The following is a 23180-nucleotide window of genomic DNA, read 5'->3' as shown; positions in this document are numbered from 1 at the left end:
GCCAGATTTTTGTTTGAATTTTTAATTTTTATATACAGATGAAACATTCAGTGTAATCTACCAACAGTGTGAGATAACGTGTATTAAGAACAAGTGTGAGGGCCGCTCCGCGCAGAAGCAGGAGCCGCACGTACCAGAGGAAGGCTCTGCTGAAGATTTTGATTCAAATGTGTTTTTTCCCCTCCAGCGATTGTTCTCGTCATCTGCTCAGCGTCTTCAAGAGACACATATAATGAACACACTGACAGCTTTATACAGGATGAGTAAAATACAGTGCCGTCAGCCAAAAAGTGTGAACATCTCAAGGGACAAACAAGGATTCCTTAAAAAAAAAAAAAAAAAAAAAAAATTCTTCTCCACCCATCAGTCAGACTATCATCTTGAATTATAGGGAATCCTCCCAGGTCTCCTTTGGAAGCTACATAAATATTGTATTGTAGGCTCTGGGCCACATATATTAGCAATCTGAACTAATCTAACAGGAAGTCTTTCCTCTCTATGATGCAACTCAGCATCGTGGCTAGAAAATGCCCAGGATGGAACGCAAGCCTGTCTCCCCACTCCTACCTATAGCAACCCCCACGGAGAATCTAAGGCGGTGACTGTTCTCTTCTCAACACATAGCCCTCCAATGCCTAGCATAGTGAAAGAGGGGGGGAAGCCTTCCTTTCCGCTTTTCAGTATCATTTAAAAAATATGAGTTAAATACTGAGTTAGAAGCAAAGCAACATAAGGGATACCAGACTTTGATAAAATTGCTATACCAGCTCCCAGATACATACGATTGAATAAGGATTCCCCAATGCAGAGAAGAGACTTAAAAAAAATGTATTTATTTGTACATCATTTGATGTTCACAGTAATTGAACAAAAGTTACCAGGACCCAAGTGTGGGTTTTGCTCTTGTGCATGTCTGATTTGGGGTCAGTGTTTCAGAACGAGGTTTGGGTCTGCATGGTTTTGTGCTGGGGAGGCGGCGACTGAGGAACAGCTCAAGTTCCTCATCCTCTACGTGATCAGCTGAAATATCCTAAATGCACAGATGCTGCACTGGGTGATACGGCACTGAAAAAAAGACCACGAAAACAAATCTGATCACAAGTCAAAGTGAAGCCTGGGACCCTTTCCTTGCAGCCTCCCTTTTGAACGCAGAGATGCTGGCCTGTGCTTCCTACAATGTAAACACCAGAAATGGAATGCAGAGCATTTAAAGAGCAAGGAAGAACAGAGGAGCTGTAAATAACAACCCTCATTCTTTTACTCCTAATTCAGAGTTTATGCCTTTGACACCAGCTAGGTTACTTGATCTAGTGGTCTCAGTGGAAAGACAGATAAACTTCAACTGCAGGCAGAAGACAAAAATTGACAAGGACCATCACCTTTCCTGACTGTTTAAATCCTTTAAGGAAGTGTCTGAGCAATTAGAGAGGGAGTGTAATCTTTGCAGAGTGCATTAACACTCTCCGACCTCCCAGACAATAGATCAGACCTCAGACACATAATACTTCCCTAAGGCTTTTGAGCCAGTGCATTTGATCTCCTAGTCACTCCTGTGTGACTATAGGTACCGTCCTCGTAGAGGGCATTATTCACAAGCACTCCTGTCCAGTAACTCTGAGGCTCAACTGCAATCAAGCAAAAAGCAGCAAAGACACCGTGTAATCCTCAGCACCATTTCCTGTATCTTCAAGATGGGGGTGGGGGCAAGTTCAGATCTCTGAAAAATACTCTTTTGCATTGTCTTTCATTTTTTATAAAGCTACAAAGTCTGCTTTGTAAAAGTTAATGAGTTACACTAATATGCATAGGTCATCTGACGATCATGGGGCCTGAATGGGGGGGGGGTCCACTCCCAAAACATGCCTGTGCTTTTTGTCTACAAAATAAACTTCATAATAGATTCATTGAGAACAACACCATAGGTGATAAACAACGCTGTAATATGTAAAAGAAAGCAAAGGGGAAAAATCAAATCAAATCCTTGCACTGTGAGATTTTAAATCTTCCTCTGTCCCATAGGTGACTCGCAGGTGACTCGGCAGGACACAGTAGTCAGGCAATAACCTATTTCCTGATGAACACATCCTGTTGCAACTGCTAATCTCACAGTGGAAGCTTGGCTTTTACCATTTATTATAAACATTTTCAAGAACTGCTTACCACGATGTATTTTTTAATGGATTAGATTTTGGTCAGCTGCTAACAGAGCAGAGAACTGAATATTCTTTATATGAAGGCTGCACAATAGGTTTTCAGAGTATCTGACTTCCTTTCCTCTCTTCTCCCTCATGAGTAATTGGAAGAACAATTGAAACAGAATATAAGGAGGCCAGAGGGTTTTTTTTTTTCCTTTTCTATTTTCTTCTTCTTCTATTGTAAGAAATTGTGGATAGAAGGATATGACATAAAAGACCTCACTGGTTTTGAACTCTACCACAAGACTTTGTAAAATGTTCAGAAGACAAAGACTGAAATTGACATAATTTGCTCAAGACCATCATAATTGTCTATTGATGACACTTAGCATCTAAACTCCAAAGCATTTAAAACCAAAATAATTACATTATCTTAGAATCAAGGCAGTTCCCTCTTGACTATGTGCACTGCGAAGGTTTTTAAATTGAGATTACAGGAAAAGAAGAGCTGAAAATTAGCTTCATGTTAAGTAAATAACTTCAGAGTTAGCATTTTTGAATGCAAAAATAATGGCAAATGAATATATCTATGTGTATATATCCACAAAAAGCAACATAAGAACCACTGAATCTTAACCAGCAAGAATAAAAGAACCCCTGCATCCAAAATGCTTTAACTCTGCTTTGATAATACTTAATGTCCAAAATGAAATGACCAAAATAATCGAAAAATAATTGAACACAATTGAAATATTTTAAAAGAAATTGTTTAAGTTGTGTTTTTATCCCTGGGTAAAACAGCTTTTAAATATTTATGATCCTCTTAATGTTAATCTTAAACAACTAGATTAGAATGTAAATTCTGTCTGGAAGCATATGAATTTCATGTTATGATTTTAAGGTATAGCTGTGTATATAAGCGCATGTCCACACACAGACCCACACAGGCCTTAGCAACCTCATTCCCAATGGCAAAGGACTTCATAGAACCTAGCCAGTGATACAGACATGAGATTTTATTTGCAGGTTAAAAAAAGTAAAAGTAGTAGGTTTAACAAAAAAAAAAAAAAGGCTTAAGATGATTATTTGCCTAATGAAATCTGTATCAACTCAGCAAGAATCTGGATCTTATTCTTTCTGCATAAAGACGAACATGCTGCAGAACATTGTAGAAAATTATTACAAAAACAGAAAACTATAAAACACGATACTTTAAAATTTTTAACTAATGTAATGATTTTTGCTTGCAATTAAAAACAAATCGTTGAAATTAAAATCCCCAAGAAGTAGCCCACATACCTTTATGTTGGGACTTCAATCATTTGTGAGTTTCTATCGCCACCTGCAGGACTGTTTTTAAGCCAGTCCAAGCAACTGTCAAGCTATTTGCTGTTTTTTCCTTCTCTTGTTCCCCCCTCCCTTTTTTGATAAAATTTCTAAGAAATCAATTATCTTTCTTTTGAAAACATGTAGATTCTAAAACTTTAAAATCACCAATTAAATGAAAAATTCAATTTACCTACAGAGGTGCAGTTAATTAGGCCACAGGCAGCTATTTTCTTTCTTTCCTTTTTTTTTTTTTTTTTGTTAAACAGCCAAAATATACTAGGCATTTTCCTATTGTACAAAATAGAATTCATTGGTGATTGGGGGGTGAGGATAGTACATAGAAGTTTCTTTATTAAAAAAGTGAGGACCTCAGGGATTTTAATAAAACCAGATGTTGCTATGCAATAGTTTATATATAAAATGTTTGTAATAACATTTCCTGGCTTACCCAGAAGAAAGAAGAAATGTGACTATAAGAAAATGCAGATTTAGCATTTCTGTTGCACCTTAAATAGAAGTATAAGATAATATTTCACAAAAAGTGTAATTTTAGCCCAATAGAGTAAGAAAAAGTTTTTATTGCAGAAGTTCTGCGCAAAACACAGAAATACAGGTTATCTTCATAACGGTCCTCAACGTCACTGTTATTATCTTCATCATGGTCATTGCTATGGCCACAACATATTGATGAGGAAATTTGTCTATTAGAGAAGGGTCAGCATGTGCACATGAAATAACAAAGCAGATTTATGTTCCTCCTGGCATATGACCCTATGGACTTATAAAATATTTTCCAATGTAAGACTTAAGGGGAAAATGTACTTAAAAAAATAACAGAATCAACAGATACTGTGGATATTCAGTTCATTCTCCTGAACTAAAACTATAATTGCAAAGTTTAAGACTGTAAAAGTCACACATCGTAAAAATGATGTAGGGCTGAGAATCCTCTGTTGTAACAAGCTATGAGGCCCTGGGAAAATCACTCTGCCCGAGCCCTCATTTCTTTCCCTCTGCATAAAAATGAAAGCCCCTTAACCGTTAACATTCTATGGCTCCCTCTTTTCTAGATTAAACTTACAGCTGTGAGGTCTTGTTTAACATTAATAGGACCAAGAAATATATTACCCCCACCCCTGGCAAAACGAAGCACCCTCACAATGAGTTAAAACAGAAACGTTAAAGAACCTGGGAAGAAATAGAAAAGTCACCTTGAAAAGCCAAAAGGAAAATACAGATTTGGATTATAAAAGTATCCAAGGGAGACTAGAACAGTCAGTAAACACTGAATAAGAACATGGCTTAGATGATTACATATTGAACCTGATTTTGATTTAATTGTCTTCAGATCTGCTTTTTTATTTTTTTGGTATAAGTGAGATGTAGATTAACAGTCTAAGGAAAATCTTCCATAATGCATAGGTTATTTTACAAGCCTATGACACAACCCCAAATATCAGGAGAGGTAACCAAACATACCTTTCTAAATCATCAATCAAATGGCAAAAGTACAATGCGTTATAGTAAACCCCAACCAGACCACAAAGAAGGTCTCTCTCCATAAACAGCAGATCAGGCAGCGAGAATGATTACTGAGCTCTCCAGTAACTGTCACCTGTGGTGGGTCTAATTACAGGCTACCCCAGCAAGCACGCCCACATCACACAGCAATAAAAGGGCTCTCGGCCTGCCAAGCCCCGACAGACGATGGAAAGGATACGCCACCTGATGGGGAGACCCAAAAGATCAGCCAGAGAGACTAATAAAAATGACAGCTTAGAAACAAATGACAAAGCTCAGACAGCCAAAACAAAAAAAGGCAATATCAAATTAGCCAGAAATATAAGGGCTGAGCATCACTCTTCAACAGGTCAAAATCTACACAGGGGATTGGTTATAACTGTTTTCACACACACCAGGTTCCTCTGGTTCTAAAAATTCTCTTCCATTTTTGCATCACACAAAATGTTTGCACATCCAGGTGTCACATATAGAAACAAACGGAAGGAGAGAAAATGCACTGAGTTTGGTAAAATATCAAAAACAAGATGCAGGGGCTGTTGATGACAGAGAGAGATTTACAGTTCCCTTCCTCCTTCCCCAGCCCTCCCACTGTGGGCTGCATTCGGACCATCTTGCTACTAATTACCACCACCCTTGGATGGGCAGTGTCAAGTAAAAGCCAGGAAAATATATAACAGATAAGATTATTATGAAGTTGTCAGGTTATCTCTGGATTTTATCCAAGGATCACACAGACTGATAGGATCAGGAGGGGGGTGGGAACAAAAAGAAAGCAATGTTTGGTAACAGATGCTTACAGATGTTCTAGCCCTCTTCCAAAAAGCATTGACTAGATGCCTGCTGTGTACCCAACATTATCCTAAGGAGTGAGGATACACACAAAGATAAAGACTGGGCTTCTGCATTTCTGCTGCTTACTTTACACCAAAACAACCCTTCGATCATAAAGCTGTTTTACACTGCATGATTCTTTAACATACGACATTAACCTGATGTATTAGGCCATTAAAGAGAAACCCTTCCTATGTGAAATATGAAGAACTCAATTTATTAGGTCAAGCATGAAGAGTCTTATCACTTCTATCTTCTTCAAGTCCAGGCTTTGGCATTTCACAGTTTCACAAACACTGAGCAGCCCTGGAAATGGGTGACTTTTGAACATTAACCACGACATATACTACCAAGGTTTGCATATCACAGGGTAATAGTAAAGGTAGTTGGGGGGAGGACAGGTGCTGAGGGGAGGGAAGGAGGAGGTGGCAGATTGGGTGAGAAGAAGGAAAAGAAAGGGAAGGGAGAAAGAAAGGGAAGGGAGAAAGAAAGGGAAAGAAGAAAAATAGGGAAGGGACACAGACGGACTGATGACTGCTTAGTATGAAAAATTCCATTTTTGCATCTTGATAGGTAGCGGTGTATTACACACTCTGGACCATCAGTGGAGAGGGAAGGAGGGAGGAAGAGGGGCACCCTTGAGGAAGGTGATCAAGCACCAGCTGCAGGTAGGACCCAAATGCCCACTCTAGAATCTTCTCCTTGTTCTAAGATTTAAGATCCTAAAATCTGAATCCAACCTAAAATTTGAGACCAAATCCTAGGAGGTGAAGGAGGAAGGGAACTGGTAAATCTGGATCAAGTTCAAATGAACAGGGAGATATCTCTTGAGTGTACAGTGAATTAGACAGAACTGATCAGGATCTGCAAAAGACTGGGGCTCCTAAATACAAAACTCAAAGAGGGCAGAAAATGTGTGCTTGCAAGCACAGCACTAAGCTCAGAGTGGTTAGCCACAGGGCAGTCCAACCTTGGAGCTAGACCTAGGATGTAATAAGAAGAGTCAACTCTCACCTGTCATCGTGGTGTGTGTGTGTGTGTGTGTGTGAATATGGCAAGGCATGCTGCTCTAGAATTAAAATAACTGAGATCTAATGTTTACTTGTTGAAATTGGGATGCTCTAGAATACCACGTGATTTTAGTCAGACCATCTAGGATTCTGACTGGAAGCACAACTCTTCAATTATAAAGTTGAAAATAAAAACATGAAAAATGCTAAAATAGTGCACAGTGTTCTTGTACATTTTCAGCAGTCTTTTTAATGCAATTATTGTAATTTTATTAAATGGCATAATTAGTTAATGCCTGAGAAGTTGTCAATAGAAGGTGCAATTATGTTGTAAAAATTATAATCACAATGTGCAATGATGGTTGTTCCTATGAGAAAAAAATGCTGGAAAAAAAAACTTTAAAATATTTTGAAAATATATTAAGTAGTCCTCCACTAAAAGGAAGATTTGGGATATAGTCTTCTAAGTCTTAAAACAAATAATAAAATGACAAGCATTTTAAAAATTTAATATGTAGGGGATTGGTAAACTCTCACCTTATGGGCACAAGGTAAGGATATATAGCACAGCCCCAGGGCGAACAGCTCAACTGCAACTTGAACTTTACCTTAGAAACAGAAACAATGTAACTTAATCATTTTTACCCTCATATTAATCTTGAATATAAAAAAGAATTTAATAAATATATGCATTTTGCATACGTATGTGCATATACGTGTGTGAATGTGGGTATAATATTACAGATATTTGAGATGTCTATAAAAATTCTCTTCTTCATATAAAATAGTTATTGTAACTGTGGAATGTTTTTCAGTTTCACAAAGATACTTTCAATCTTTGAGTACCAACTGCACAAACACCTACCCACATGGCCAACGGTGTTTGCTTTGCATGTTGGATTGTGAGTTATGCTGGATGTGAAGACAGCTTGTACTCAAGTGCAGGTGCATCTGGTTCCAATAGAAATTGTGATACAGCTTAAAGAAAATATTTTAGATTAGTAAAGACAAGTTATCTAAAGCAGTGATTTTCCACTGATGTGCCAGGAGAGGATCTTAAGTGTGCCATGAAAATTTTGAAAGATCATCGATTACATTATTTTGGCCAAACAGTGGCTCAGGCCTGCCATCCTAGCACTCTGGGAGGCTAAAGTGGGTGGATTTACTTGAGTTCAGGAGTTTGAGACCAGACTGAGCCAGAGAGAGACCCTATTTGTTTCTAAAAAACAGCTGGGTGTTGTGACGGCCACCTGTAGTCCCAGCTACTCCAGAGGCTGAGGCAAGAAAACTGCTTGAGCTGAAGGGTCAGAGGTTCTTGTGTGCTATGATGCCATGGCACTCAACCTCCATGTGACTGAGACTATGTCAATAAATAAAAAAATAAAATTATTTTCAGAAGAAGTTCAAAGCACAGGAAATATATTCTTTTTCTTTACTCTTTATTTTGATCAACATAATTTAAATTATGGAAATTTAAATATAGGTTCAAGTGAATAAGGGATAAAGAATATCCTTTAAAGGATAAAGCATCACAGAGAAAATTGACCAGCGTTGATTCAAAATACAATTATAAATGCATGTGTCATTTCTGCCAAAGCCAAATGAATCAGAATGGGTTTTAGGGCCACAGAGGAATCGTGGACAGGAGCTATCCCAAAGGTCTTGCACTGAGTTTTTACTAAACTGTTTTCACAAAATGATCAGCAGAACAGCTTTTTATTTTCCAAATGCCTCCTGGCTTCTCTCTCTCTGTGTGTCTACATGCACAAGTGTGTATGCACTCCAAGGACTGTCTATCACTGCTGCCATTGTTTTTAAGTTCAATGTGGAATTATTTCACATTGCTCAACATTCCAGCATCTCTGAAAGCTAAGAATTCTATATGTGTTAAATATGGCATATCACTGAGCAAGTGGAGAGCTGTATTTTTTAACCTTACTGGGAAAGAGGTTGATTGATGCTATAATTTATGTATCATATTTCAGCCCTGTCAACCATGAAGAATAAATTCTTCACTTTTCTACGCTCAAAAAAAAAAAAAAAAAAATCAGGAAAAAAGTCACAGATGTTAAAACCATAGCTTTATGAAGATACCCATTGATATATGGTAGATTTAGATTACTTTTTAACATCAAATGTCCAAGCAAAAATTTAATAAAACAAGGAATCCATCAATGCTCCACAGAATTGCCTCCCTGGATGAGTTGAGTGCCTGAAAGATTGGTAGGAAAAGCCAAAGTCCATGAATGAAATTCTATTTTAAAAGCATCAGGAGACCTTTGCTGTTTAAAATAATCTTCTGATGATGCCATCTGTCAAGAAAATGCTATTTCATTAATGAAAAAAAAATGCACTTATGTAATATAACTTTTTGTCTTTTTATAGACAATATTGGGGTTTATAAATATATGTAAATATCTAACAGCAAAATAAAACTCCCGTACACCTGATTGGATTGATTGGATCTACAGTACAAATACCACAATGCAAAATTATCTTCTGAGAACAAATTCATCTACATTATCGTCAAATAATCTGTTTGCAATGAAACACTGGGAATATGAAATAGAGCTTCCCCAACGAGACATGCGGGCCTATCTCTTTGATAGTCATTATTTTTAAATATTTTGAAGGACATATTCAGGTTAATAATTACTCCCTCTTCCCCATCCCTTTTTTCAAAATTCTGGAATTCTTAAAACCTGAAAAATAAAGATTCCTTCCATGATTCTTTCCCCTTAGTTGCTTTAAGCTTTTCATTTTCTTCTCCCCTTGAAAACTCTGCTACGTTATCTAATAGTATCCCCAAAAGGTAAGAAAAATATCACTCAGTCTTAGTAATAAAAATAAAGCTGGGGGCATCAGCATACCAGATTTTAGTCTGTACTACAAAGCCATACTGGTCAAGACAGCATGGTACTGGCACAAAAACAGAGACATAGACACTTGGAATCGAATTGAAAACCAAGAAATGAAACTAACATCTTACAACCACCTAATCTTTGATAAACCAAACAAGAACATACCTTGGGGGAAAGACTCCCTATTCAATAAATGGTGTTGGGAGAACTGGATGTCTACATGTAAAAGACTGAAACTGGACCCACACCTTTCCCCACTCACAAAAATTGATTCAAGATGGATAAAGGACTTAAATTTAAGGCATGAAACAATAAAAGTCCTCCAAGAAAGCATAGGAAAAACACTGGAAGATATTGGCCTGGGGAAAGACTTCATGAAGAAGACTGCCATGGCAATTGCAACAACAACAAAAATAAACAAATGGGACTTCATTAAACTGAAAAGCTTCTGTACAGCTAAGGAGACAACAACCAAAGCAAAGAGACAACCTACACAATGGGAAAGGATATTTGCATATTTTCAATCAGACAAAAGCTTGATAACTAGGATCTATAGAGAACTCAAATTAATCCACATGAAAAAAGCCAACAATCCCATATATCAATGGGCAAGAGACTTGAATAGAACCTTCTTTAAAGATGACAGATGAATGGCTAACAAACACATGAAAATATGTTCATCATCTCTATATATTAGAGAAATGCAAATCAAAACAACCCTGAGATAGCATCTAACCCCAGTGAGAATGGCCCACATCACAAATCTCAAAACTGCAGATGCTGGTGTGGATGTGGAGAGAAGGGAACACTTTTACACTGCTGGTGGGACTGCAAACTAGTACAACCTTTCTGGAAGGAAGTCTGGAGAAACCTCAAAGCACTCAAGCTAGACCTCCCATTTGATCCTGCAATCCCATTACTAGGCATCTATCCAGAAGGAAAAAAATCCTTTTATCTAAGGACACTTGTACTAGACTGTTTATTGCAGCTCAATTTACAATCGCCAAAATGTGGAAACAGCCTAAATGCCCACCAACCCAGGAATGGATTAACAAGCTGTGGTATATGTATACCATGGAATACTATTCAGCCATTAAAAAAAATGGAGACTTTACATCCTTCGTATTAACCTGGATGGAAGTGGAAGACATTATTCTTAGTAAAGCATCACAAGAATGGAGAAGCACGAATCCTATGTACTCAATTTTGATATGAGGACAATTAATGACAATTAAGGTTATGGGGGGGAAAGCAGAAAGGGGGACAGAGAGAGCGGGGTGGGGCCTTGGTGTGTGTCACACTTTATGGGGGTAAGACATGATTGCAAGAGGGACTTTACCTAACAATGGCAATCAGTGTAACCTGGCTTATTGTACCCTCAATGAATCCCTAACAATAAAAAAAAAAAAAAAAAGAAAGGAAAAGAAAAATATCACTCAGACTCCAGTTGGGGGCTCAATCTACAACTAAGGCATTAGGGTCTTTCAGAGCATATGTGTGAGGCCCAGGGTCTGTCTCCCTGTTCCTCAGTTACGCTGTAGACATTTCCACCTGTCTCTTCTTTTTGACTATCACTTGTGAATAAAATGACCGGGCTAGAGATCTATTCCCCTCATGTAATGAGGGTTTCTTTCCCTTGTGGCATCACATCTTGGAACAAGCTTAATTCTCATATGTAATATCTAAATACATATCTGATATCATCAATAGGGTTGCTCTTATTAGGACAGTAAGCACCACATCCTGGGCATTGATGAAAGGCAATATAGCTAAATGGTAAAGCCCACAGAGGCTCAAGCCAAATGGCCCAGATTTAAACTCCACCTCTGCCTCATAAACAGACATGAGCGCTGTCACTTGATCTCGAACAAGATCTGCAACAAGATGAGATGTCATGAACTATCAGCATCCCTAGAGCCAAAGTCTGTGTGAGAATGACCAAGTACCTGTGTATAAAACGCCATGTGTATTTACAGATCTATCGATAGGGAAATATACAGATACATTTACTTCAATATGTTAGTAATTTCGGCCTCGGTCAATAAGTTAGCATCTCATATTAATTTGTCTTTCACCTGGGAAGGTCAGGAATGTGACTTTCACAGGGGAAAAAAAATACTTAACTTAGTACAAATAATTAAGTAAAGCTTAGAAAAAGGCAACATACCAAAATATCTAGAAAACTTAGGGGAAGCAGAAAGATTCAAAGACAGAGGAGAAAAGGTGAATAGACCAATATTCATTCTAACAACAAATTTAGAGCCTGTGGAAACATGACTTGGAGTTGCCTGTCCCCCCTAAAACAGCCTAAATTTAATTTCTTACAATAGCAATAAATTCGATAGTAGGCAGCGACATTAACACAGCAGGTGACAGTGAATTAAAAATATGTTTCTTCTCTCAATATTGAGAATACAACCACCCATGTATGTATAAAGGGCCTACATATTAAGGCGGAGGCGGCTCATTCTTGGACCATCTAACACAATGAATTCTCTCATGTTCGTCCATCCACTTCTGACTGGACACCATGTGAACCTAGACCTTAAGAGGCTGCTTTTAAGTGATGCTTTCAACGAGATGTGATTATGCTCCTACACACCTATATGGGCACCCATAGAAATGCATGCTTTGCTTTCATAGTGTCTTCAAATTGACATTCAGAATATACTAAACAGGATTCTGCCACATACAGGATTTGTATCATCTGGAAATTGAGACCAGAATCAATAGACTATTTTGTGTTTTCTCATAAAATGGAAGAAAAATAATATCCCTTTATTTTTTCCCTTAGTTTGTGGTGTGTCACTTCCTGTACCTCCATGGGAAGAAAAGCCCCACTGAGGTTCAGCCAAAATGGTTCCTCTAACACCTGTAGAGTGAACCCTCAAGTATCACTTCTCCTGCTTGCAATGAGAGGAGAAGGGCCTTCAAATGTAGTCTTAACAGTTGATAAATGCTTGGCTTAACACCTTGCTTCAGACTGCCACCAAACCGGTCTGTCCTGTACTGCCAAGGCAGATGGTTGGCACTTGCATAAAGTGTCATGATAATGAACAAAGACCTCAAGCAGCATTCTGTCCTCAGCAGATCGCAGGAGAACATCAGTCCACGTAAGTCACCACTGATAAATGTGACACTGCTAGTGAAGAAACGCATGGGAGAACAGCCTCACCACCTCCCTCCCTCTCTCCACGGCACAGGCCACCCCCACCATGGAGGCCCCCAGACTTAGGGACACAGCACTACAGCCAGTGCCAGTCAGCAGCTGAGCAACCCCCCAGCAGCCCTCTATAGACAGTTAACTAGTTAATAGGCAAGATCCAGGAGGGCAAAGTATTTTCCGAAACATTTTGAAATGAATGAAAAATGAAAGCTTGGCTGCCTATAATCTTACTTTTAAAAAAAAAGAAAAGAAAGAATAGAAGAAGATGCAACTAAAATACATATTTTTATTTTGTTCTTTAAAAAAGCATTTTCTTTATAATCTCTTCCTTTAAGAGCAGAAGCAGTTTGGGGATGATCATGATGATAATAGTAACAAAAACAGTTGCTAATAAAATTACACTTTATCAGTTTAGGGACGGAAACTATCTACCTATGTCTGCTATGTCTGCAGTAGCTCTGGCTCCACCATGGCTGGGCAGCTTATACACATCTATGGTATAAACGTCTGAAAGTAGAGTTTCAAATCAAAATCGAAAGTCTATTTAATTGAGTGCTTTCCACTCCACCACCTTCAGGACAAACAAAACAAAGTTTCCGTGTACAGAACTTTTAACTGACTATTTTTTTTTCCAATGATGTCTAGCGTGTAATGCCCCCTATGCACACATACAGTGGGGCCTGCAACCTCACACAAACCCACGTAGCCTTGCCCAATCACGCGTCAGAAAACCAGCAGCAAACACCACCACCTCGATCTTCCTTTCACTGGAGCCATATGGACTTCACAGTGCAATGTGGCAGCCTGCCTTCCCCAGCCTGGCAGAAGACTCCGCTCCAAGGCATGGCGCCCAGGTGGGAGGACTCCCTCAGAGAGCAGGCAGTGGAGAAGGAGCCCCACTGCCAGGGCTCCCTTCCCATTTAGAAACCCCCTTCCATTAGACAACCTATTCCTTTTCATTTGTTCTAATCTTTCTTCAGATCAGGCGGGCAGCCCATTAATCATTTCTGTCATTCCCCCTACAGAATCCCAGGCAACAGAGCTCTGTTTTTCTAAAATCTCCGTGCCAGAAACTAAACTCGAGAAAGAGGAAATCCTCTCCTCCTGGCAGCGGCTGGCTGGGGTGCTGACTGGAAGAAGCCACCAATTGTGTTCACTTTCCTCTTTTGCCCAGAATTGCATGGAACATTCCATGGAAAGTTTTGAAAGGGAATTCAGGTGGGAAATGGAGCCAGGGAGGTTGAAGAGGAACCTGACACACACAGTCACCAACCAAGGAGAACATGAGAAAGGGAAGTGGGTCAATAAATGCCAAGACAATGACAGATACGGATTAATAAAATCCTTCTCAATGTTTTTATTAAGGCCCAATGTTTTAGCAACTTCAGATAGCAGAAAAAGTATATTAAAGGTCAGGCCTGCAGGCAGCAGAGGTCCCCTACACTGAAGCAAGGGAAAACTAAAATAAACTAGAGCAAACAAAATGTTCCCCAATGGCAAAGAGAAAGCATCTTATGGGGCTGATATTTGGTTGAGTAAGAAAGGTAAGAGTGACCTTGAACCCATTGACATCTCAGGTGTGGGGACTTATATCTGACATATGTACCATGAGGCTAAACTTCTGGGGTAGGAGAGACCATTGAGGATATACTGACAATGGGAAACATGAGACAGAACCACGTAAAATGCAAAAATAAGATTCATCAATGATCATGACCTATATTCACTCCTATACCACTCACATACCTCCTGGTAGTTCCCATAATAATTTTTGCATGGTGCAGAAATGAATAGTGTGATACCAACATACAAGGATTTTTCAACTGGGAAACTTGATTTCCCTTCTTGCGGCTGACATTACCAATTTGATGGACAAGACCCTTCACGAATGAGGGAGAATGCCCAGAGATACACGGTAAGGTTGTGCCAATGTTGAAGTCTTTCAAAGGATCTCAGTGGTAGAACGATATGGTTTTAAGTTCTCTTGTAGCCTTTGATTTGGTGATATTATTATGCTTGTAAACATGGGCCAATGGTATCAGAGCAAAGGGTCTATTTTGTACACAACAGTGGTACTCCAAGTGCTAAGTCAAATCATAACTGTAGTGATGAGTAGTCCCAAGTGATCTGGTATAAATAAGTGCTTTTATTTTCCTATTTTGTGAATGAGTGTCTTAAAATATAATTCAATTATAATTTAGCCATGTAATTTTTCCGCTGCTATTTTTCAAAAATCACTGCCAGTCACTGGCACAGAAAGAGAAAAATACACAATGCAGAGACTATACCAATGTGGCTATAGTAGCAACTAGAGCAACATTTAAAATACATAGAATATTGGCTATCTCAGACTCACCAAGAGATGGCATATGAGTAAGATTTCATAAATTTAAGGGATATCCAAGGGTGTATTCCACCTATGAATGTTCTCAAAGGACAACCTCCCATAATCGCCCATGCTATAACATACAGTAGAACTTAACTAACCAGGCGTGGTGGCTCACAACTGTAATGCTAACACTCCGGGAGGCGGAGGCAGGTGGATTGCTTGAGCTCTGTAGTTTCAGACCAGCCTCAGCGAGGCCGCTTCTCTACTAAAAATAGAAAAACAATAACTGACTGTTGTGGCAGGTGCCTGTAGTCCCAGCAACTGAGGAAGCTGAGGCAAAAGTTTCTGTGAGCTATGATACCACAGCACACTACCACGGTGACAGAATGAGATTCTGTCTCAAAAAAAAAAAGAAAAAAAAGAATTCAGAAAAAAAGTATATTTAGTAGAAACTCCATAGTTGACCACTTCCTTAAATTGACTTAATTTTCATAGATGGACACGCACCACACATGTGTCAGTACAGCAGGACTAGGTCCGTATGTGACCACCTCCATATGGTGACCAGTTTGTTACAGTACCTTGGGTGTTCAACTTACGGAGGTTGTATTGTATTTCAGAAAGATGAATGAATACCAATAATTTGGACATAAAAAAGGAAGCTTACCACAAATGCTATTGTACTTCTTAACGTGGATTCCCACTGGAAGCAGCTTTTAAGGAACTGTATGGTATTCCATATCGCCATAGTGAGTCTTCTCACTCGGTCTACATCTCTGGATAAGATCTGATAAAAAAGAGAAAAAAGTGGAAAACAGGACACTAGGTTTAGAGACTCCAAATATTCTCATTAGATAAGAAGAATAGAAAGGAAAAGACCCGATACTTTTAAAAGAGAAAAGGAAAACCCAATGCATTTTAATATTTATTTGATAAAGAATAGCCTGTTTCAATAATGTTCAGCACAAAATTGCAATAGTGAAAGCTACAGAAGCCAGTTATTCAATATGGATGTATTTGTGAGCATGTTTCTGAGAGAGAGGAGGGTAAAGAGAGACAGAGAGAAGGAGAGAGGGGCAGAGGGGGAGAGAGAAGGGGAGAGGGGGAGAGAGGAGGGGAGAGGGGGAGAGAGGAGCGGATGGAGGAAAGAGGAGGAGAGAGGGACAGAGAGGAGGGGAGAGGGGGAGGCAGGAGGGGAGAGGGGGAGAGAGGAGGAGAGAGGGACGGAGAGGGGAAGACAGGAGGAGAGAGGGACAGAGAGGAGGAGAGGGGGGAGAGAAGAGGAGAGAGGGACAGAGAGGAGGAGAGGAGGAGAGAGGGACAGAGAGGAGGGGAGAGGGGGGAGAGAGGAGGAGAGAGGGACAGAGAGGAGGGGAGAGGGACAGAGAGGAGGGGAGAGGGACAGAGAGGAGGAGAGAGGGACAGAGAGGAGGGGAGAGAGGAGGGGAGGGGGGAGGCAGGAGGGGAGAGGGGGAGAGAGGAGGAGAGAGGGACACAGAGGAGGGGAGGGGGGAGAGAGAAGGGGGAGAGAGGAGGGGAGGGGGAGAGAGGAGGGGAGGGGAGAGAGGAGGGGGAGAGAGGAGGGGAGGGGGGAGAGAGGAGGGGAGGGGGGAGAGAGGAGGGGAGAGGGACAGAGAGGAGGGGAGAGGGGGAGAGAGGAGGAGAGAGGGATAGAGAGGAGGAGAGAGGAGGGGAGGAGGAGAGAGGAGGGGAGGGGGAGAGAGGAGGGGAGGGGGGAGAGAGGAGGGGAGAGGAGGAGTGAGGGAGAGTGGGGAGGGGGGAGAGAGGAAGAGAGAGGAGTGAGGGAGGGGGGAGAGAGGGGGAGAGGGCAAGAGAGGAGGAGAGGGGGAAGGAGGAGGAGAGGGGTAGAGAGGAGGAGAGAGGGGGAGAGAGGGGAAGAGAAGATGATAGAGGGACGGAGAGGGAGAGAGGGGAAGAGAAGATGATAGAGGGACGGAGAGGAGGAGAGAAGGACAGAGAGGAGGAGAGAGGGACAGAGAGGAGGAGAGAGGGGGAGAGAGGAGGAGAGAGGGGAAGAGAGGAGGAGAGAGGGGAAGAGAGGGGGAGAGAGGGGAAGAGGGGGGAGAGAGGGGAAGAGAGAGGGAGAGAAGGACAGAGAGGAGGAGAGAAGGACATAGACGAGGGGAGAGAGGAGAAGAGAGGGGCACAGGGGAGAAGAGAGAGGCAGAGAGGAGGAGGGGAGAGAGGAAGAGAGGAGGAGAGAGGAGGAGAGAGGGACAGAGAGGAGGAGAGAGGAGAAGAGAGGAGAAGGGAGGGGCACAGGGGAGAGGAGAGGGGCACAGAGGAGGAGAGAGAGGCAGAGAGGAGGAGAGAGGGGGAGAGAGGAGGAGAGGGGGAGAGAGGAGGAGAGAGGGCAAGAGGGGGAGAGGGGGGAGGGGAAAGAGAGGAGGGGGAGGGGGAGAGAGGGGGGAGAGAGGAGGTGAGGGGGGAGAGAGGAGGACAGAGGGGGAGAGAGGAGGAGGGCGGAGAGAGGAGGAGAGAAGGACAGAGAGGAGGAGTGGGGAGATGGGGACAGAGGGGAAGAGAGGTGGAGCAAGGGGGACAGAGAGGAAGAGAGGGGGAGAGAGGATGAGAGGGGGAGAGAGGATGGGGGAGAGAGGAGGAGAGAGGGACAGAGAGGAGGAGAGAGGGACACAGAGGAGGGGAGGGGGGAGAGGAGGGGAGAGGGGGAGTGAAGAGTGGAGAGGGACAGAGAGGAGGAGAGAGGGGGAGAAAGGAGGACAGGGGAGAGAGGGACTGAGAGGAGGAGAGAGGGACAGAGATGAGGAGAGGGGGGAGAGGGGGACAGAGGGGGACAGAATGGAAGAGAGGGGGAGAGAGGAGAAGAGAGGGGGAGAGAGGATGAGAGAGGAGAAGAGAGGGGGAGAGAGGAGAAGAGAGGGGGAGAGAGGATGAGAGAGGTAGAGAGAGGAGGATAGAGGGACGGAGAGAGGGACAGAGCGGAGGGGAGGGGGGAGTGAGGGGGAGAGAGGAACAGAGCGGAGGGGAGAGGGGGAGTGAGGAGGAGAGAGGGACAGGGAGGAGGGGAGAGGGGGAGAGAGGGAGAGAGAGGGACAGAGAGGAGGGGAGAGAGGCAGAGAGGAGGGGGGAGAGAGGGAGAGAGAGGGACAGAGAGGAGGGGAGAGGGACAGAGAGGAGGGGAGAGGAGGGGAGAGGGGGAGAGAGGGACACAGAGGAGGAGAGAGGACAAGAGATGGGCACAGGGGAGAAGAGAGGGACACAGAAGAGGAGAGAGAGGCAGAGAGGAGGGGGGAGAGAGGAGGAGAGAGGGGGAGAGAGGAGGAGAGAGGAGGGGACAGGAGAAGAGAGGAGAAGGGAGGGGCACAGAGGAGGAGAGAAAGCTAGAGAAGAGGAGAGAGGGGGAGAGAGGGGCACAGAGGAGGAGAGAGGGGCACAGAGGAGGAGAGAGGGACAGAGAAGAGAAGAAAGGAGGAGCGAGGAGAAGAGAGGGGTAGAGAGGAGGAGAAAGGGGTAGAGAGGAGAAGAGAGGGGATTGGGTGGCAGAGAGGCAGAGTTGGGACGGGATGGCAGAGGGGGGATGGGATGGCAGAGGGACAGGATGGCAGAGGGGCAGGAAGGGAGGCAGGAAGGGAGACGGGGCCGAGGGGCAGGAGGGGAGACGGGGCCGAGGGGCAGGAGGGGAGACGGGGCCGAGGGGCAGGAGGGGAGACGGGGCCGAGGGGCAGGAAGGGGGACGGGGCAGAGGGGCAGGAAGGGGGACGGGGCAGAGGGGCAGGAAGGGGGACGGGGCAGAGGGGCAGGATGGGGGCACAGGGAATGATTGTCTAGATGTATAGTTTGGAAGCAAATGGATAAATTTATGGTAGAAACATGCAAGGATCGTAGTTCGTGCAGTCTATAGGTCTATTTACAAAGGAAAGAAATCCAGTTCTCCTTGGAAAAATTACTTAGCTTCTATCTTATAAAATAAGGTTAACATGAATTCTAACCTAACAAGTTATTAAGAGCAGTAAAGAGCTTTAGAAAAATGTCAGTCACATAGTTAAGTGTTTTGACATATTTGTACCATAAGCAAATATCTCAAGTTTCTGAAAATTTGGGGGCACTCGGTGGTGAAAGCCATGTGGGGAAGGTCGTAGCCTGATCCAGGGTTTCAACCCCAAATCCCCTGGTGCTCTCAGAGCCCCATAGCCACACCACATGCAGGTCGTGTTTGCCAAGGATATGTCTGGTCTCCCCGTTGCAGGCAGATTATTTTCAATTTGTTTGCAGAGCAGCCACCCCACCTACATCAAGTCAGGTTTTAACTTTCAAGTAAATAGAGCAAAAGGCAAGAATCATAATAAAATAAGACATTTATTCAAATTACAGAAAATAAATATTACACTCGATGTGACAGCAGACCAAAACAAAATGTTTGGAAGCCTCGTCCTCAGAAGACACGTAAGGCCTTTCCCATGTCTGCCCAAAAGTTCATGGGAAATAAAAGGATGATAAGATGCCTTTATATTTAACTGATTTATGTAATCCACAGCTGCTCACCCCAAAGGAAGTGGTAGAAGTAATAAACACTTTTAAAAGGGGACACTTTGTTCTTTGTTACACAACTGAAGTGGGACAATAGGTACAGAGTTAAGTCCTGAACTGTCTTCTGAATCTGACAGGGAGGGACTTTGAAAAAGAAACACAAAGGTCTTGGTAAAACAATGTGAATTTTCACTACTGAGTCCTCATCTTTACATTGTGTTGAATTGATGAGAGAGAAATTAAAGGCAACGGCCAGAGGGAGAGGTAGTTAACTTAACATGGGGTGAAAGGCCAGTACATTCTCTAAGTGGAAAGGGTGGCCTGTTTCAATCATGTTCAGCACAATAATTTTGGCCCTAATAATGAATCTAGGGCCAAAGTCTCTACAGAGCTGATGAGTTCATTTCATTATTGCCTTCACAGGGAGAACACCTCCCCAAAACTGCAGGGCAGAGATTGAGAGGGCTGTGATTACAGCGGGGTGGTAAGGCAGGTCAGTTCTGGAAGATTTATGGAGTCTTGGCGCTAGGAATCATTTACAGAATGATTCTGAAGAAAAGTGTGGGCTGACACCTGCCTCATCCAATGGGTGTGTTTTAAGTCGTCTCCTTTTTATAGAGTTCAATGAAGTCCTTATTTTAGGAGAGAAGGGGGTAAAAAAAGGTGAAGGGATGGGGAGTGGAGAGATGGGGAGAGAAGAGGAGAGAAAAGAAAGGAAAAAGAGAAACAAGTAACAGTAAGTACTTCAGGTTCTGGGCCCTCAGGGCACCAATAAGCCACTTACTGTCCCCACCTACCTTTTTGGACAGCTTGCGGCTATCTTCAACAAAGCGCTTTTCTCTGGGAGTGAAGGTCCTGATACTTGCTTTGACCTAGAAAGACATCATCATCATAAGGGCAACAGTTATGCAGACTTCATTCTTGATTTCTTCCTAATGACTGGGAAGAACCAGGGTCTTCTGACCTGTGGCCTTTGGTAAGAAGCCAAGAAATGGCAGCTACCTCTGAGCCCTGCACAAGCTCTCACTCCATGGGAGTCCCCAGTGTAGGGCAGACGGAGCTAGGAGAGTGTTGTCTGCATTTTGCTAATTCCTCAGAGGTATTTTAAAGCAGAGGTTGAGGTTCGGGAAGTTCTCAGACTAATAAAAGATCAAACTTCTCTTTCACTTCCTTTTTAATTAAGCTTTCACCGATAATACCTGGCATGTGAATAACAGGTTCCAGGTGATAAAAATACCCTTTCCAAAGAGAACTTCATATCCTTTAAAGAACCTGGGAAGGTAAGTAGATGAGCCATTTTGGCCCCACTGTACAGATGACCAGCTGAGGCTCAGAGGGACTCACTGACTTGTTCAAACTACCAGACTGAGTAAAATCGCAAAGACTCAAATCCAAGTCCTTCTCCTTTACATCACATGGACGACTGAAAAATCACCTAACCAAAATATTTTCCTCTTTTCCTTTAATCTTAGGCTTTACCTGTGTGCATAATCTATATAGAAATGGTTGCCTGAAAAGAAAAAAAAAACAAAAAACAAAACAGGAGATGAGGGTGATCTGTCTTGTAACATGCTCATGTGACTTCCCTGAAGGGAAAGGGAAGGAAAAGGAACAACATGATCTTATACCAGAGACTGTGCCCAGATTAGTATTACTGGGAATTTGAGAATACATATATGCAAATATATGTAATTCTTACACATAATACAGATTACATATTATATAGATACATTACGTATTATATAGATTATATAGTTTCATATCCATTTGATAAATTTTATGTAATATATAGATAGTATAAAACTAATTCTACCCTTTATTTTTTTCCTTGACATTTAGATTTGTTGGGAATTAAACCCCATCAATTCTGCTGACCCAACAGGGTTAATTCAAGTTGAAAGCTGGGATGTTCAGCAAATTTTAGGCTGAGTTTTAAAACACCACTATTTCCTTTCTCTAGATGTAACAAATTGGAGATATTTTGCATTGATTTGAGTCTCTGAGGTCGGTCACCTTTTATTTTAGGTATAGAAAAGTTGGGATGTTTGGCCCAGTTAGACTTACCGGATTAAATATGAGATCCATCTCTAAGTAAATAACTCCTTTAAAAGCTTGTTCTAAATCTTTATTCTTCAGTACATAACAATTCATTTGCCCATCTTTAATCTGTCACAAATAAAAGAAAAAATACACACTGTACAAAGTATCTATGTGGCTTAACCGGAACAACCAAAATTAACTCTGGCAAAGTCAAGAAAGCAGAATAATCAAAAATGAAACAAACACTATGCAAATATTAAATCCATCATAAATCAACTTTCAATGCTAGGGTACTGTTATAACATTCTCAAAAATTCCAGCAGTCACAAGTTTTCATTTGCTCAAAAATGATGACTATTCTACAAAATTCCTGGCCAATACTTTTCAGGACTATCAAGGTCATGAGAAAAAAAAGGAAAGACCAAGAGTATTATAGATCAGAAAAGACGTAAGGAAATAAAATGCTTAAACGCAATACGGTCCTCTGGATCAGATCCTGGAACAGAAAAAGGCTACTGGAGCAAAAATTGCTGAAATCCAAATAAAGAGCAGAATAATAGTCATGCTGCAATTTCAGGGTTTTTTCAGTTTTGACAAAATAACACCATGGTAATGTAAAATATTAACATGAGGAGAAACTGAGTAAGAAGCACATGGGAACTCTATTCTCTCAGCAACTTTTCTGTAAATCTAAAATTACCCCCCAAAAAAGATTATGAAGCTATTGTAAAGACATGAATTAAGAAAAAAATGTAATAAAATGATTAGTAAGTGCCTCACTAGCCATAGGAAACTCTGCAAATTAAATAATTAAATCAGTCTAGCTACAGTCAAGGTCAAAATCCAAAACTGTTCAAAATGTACAAAGTGCTCACAAATCTTCCAAGTAAACGAGTTCCTCTGATAACCTTCTGTTGGCTAGCATATCCTATCAGTTCCGTACCCCAATCTACCTTGGACCCTAGCATTCCCGGTATCATTTTGGAAATCATCAGGCCTGCAGAAAAGGCATGTTGCTTAGTTCGATTTGATCATTCTCTTTTCAGATTTGATAGCAGCCATGCTTTGACTCTACACAGGAGCTGTACATGTGTCGATCACACTTCTGGCTCTTACGACACATAATCTAAAAAGGGCCTCAGCAAAACCTGTTTATCGAAAGCTCTATTTGGGATTATAACTGGGATTAAACATTCAAATACCATAGGAAATCTGAGGGTATGAAATTGAGCCATATTTTAAATGACTATTGCTGTCACGAAAAGCATTCACACAAGTGTTCTTATAAACAGTGGTAGACATGAGTTGAATAAGTCACGGGGGGAACAGAGCAATTCCACTTTACAAGGGAGAGGTCATCTTCCTTCCCAAAGTGACCCCACCTGTCTCAGACTGAATAGGTTTTATACAGAGAGATGGTTTTCCTGGCCGGTAGCTAAGAGGAAG

At 41.7% G+C, this 23180-nt stretch overlaps 1 protein-coding gene across 8 annotated transcripts in view; it reads right to left on the bottom strand.

Annotated features, from left to right (window-relative positions):
• MCTP2 (multiple C2 and transmembrane domain containing 2) overlaps window positions 1–23180 on the bottom strand; it is a 254048-nt gene that overhangs the window by 76986 nt on the left and 153882 nt on the right. For 7 of the 8 annotated variants that reach the window (XM_053581767.1, XM_053581769.1, XM_053581768.1 and 4 more), the window contains 3 exons: window positions 21759–21860; window positions 20492–20566; window positions 15853–15972 (listed from right to left, as the gene is read on the bottom strand). In XM_053581767.1, coding sequence (XP_053437742.1) covers window positions 15853–15972; window positions 20492–20566; window positions 21759–21860 — 297 coding nt within the window. Of the gene's footprint in view, window positions 1–849; window positions 1066–15852; window positions 15973–20491; window positions 20567–21758; window positions 21861–23180 lie in introns of those variants that run through there. The other variant, XM_053581770.1, reaches the window with a different exon arrangement.

Source organism: Nycticebus coucang, chromosome 2 (assembly GCF_027406575.1).
Source record: "Nycticebus coucang isolate mNycCou1 chromosome 2, mNycCou1.pri, whole genome shotgun sequence".
Taxonomy (NCBI): Eukaryota; Metazoa; Chordata; class Mammalia; order Primates; family Lorisidae; genus Nycticebus; species Nycticebus coucang.
The sequence above is the reverse complement of the archived record's forward strand: the minus strand, read 5'-3'. Positions and strand labels throughout refer to the sequence as shown.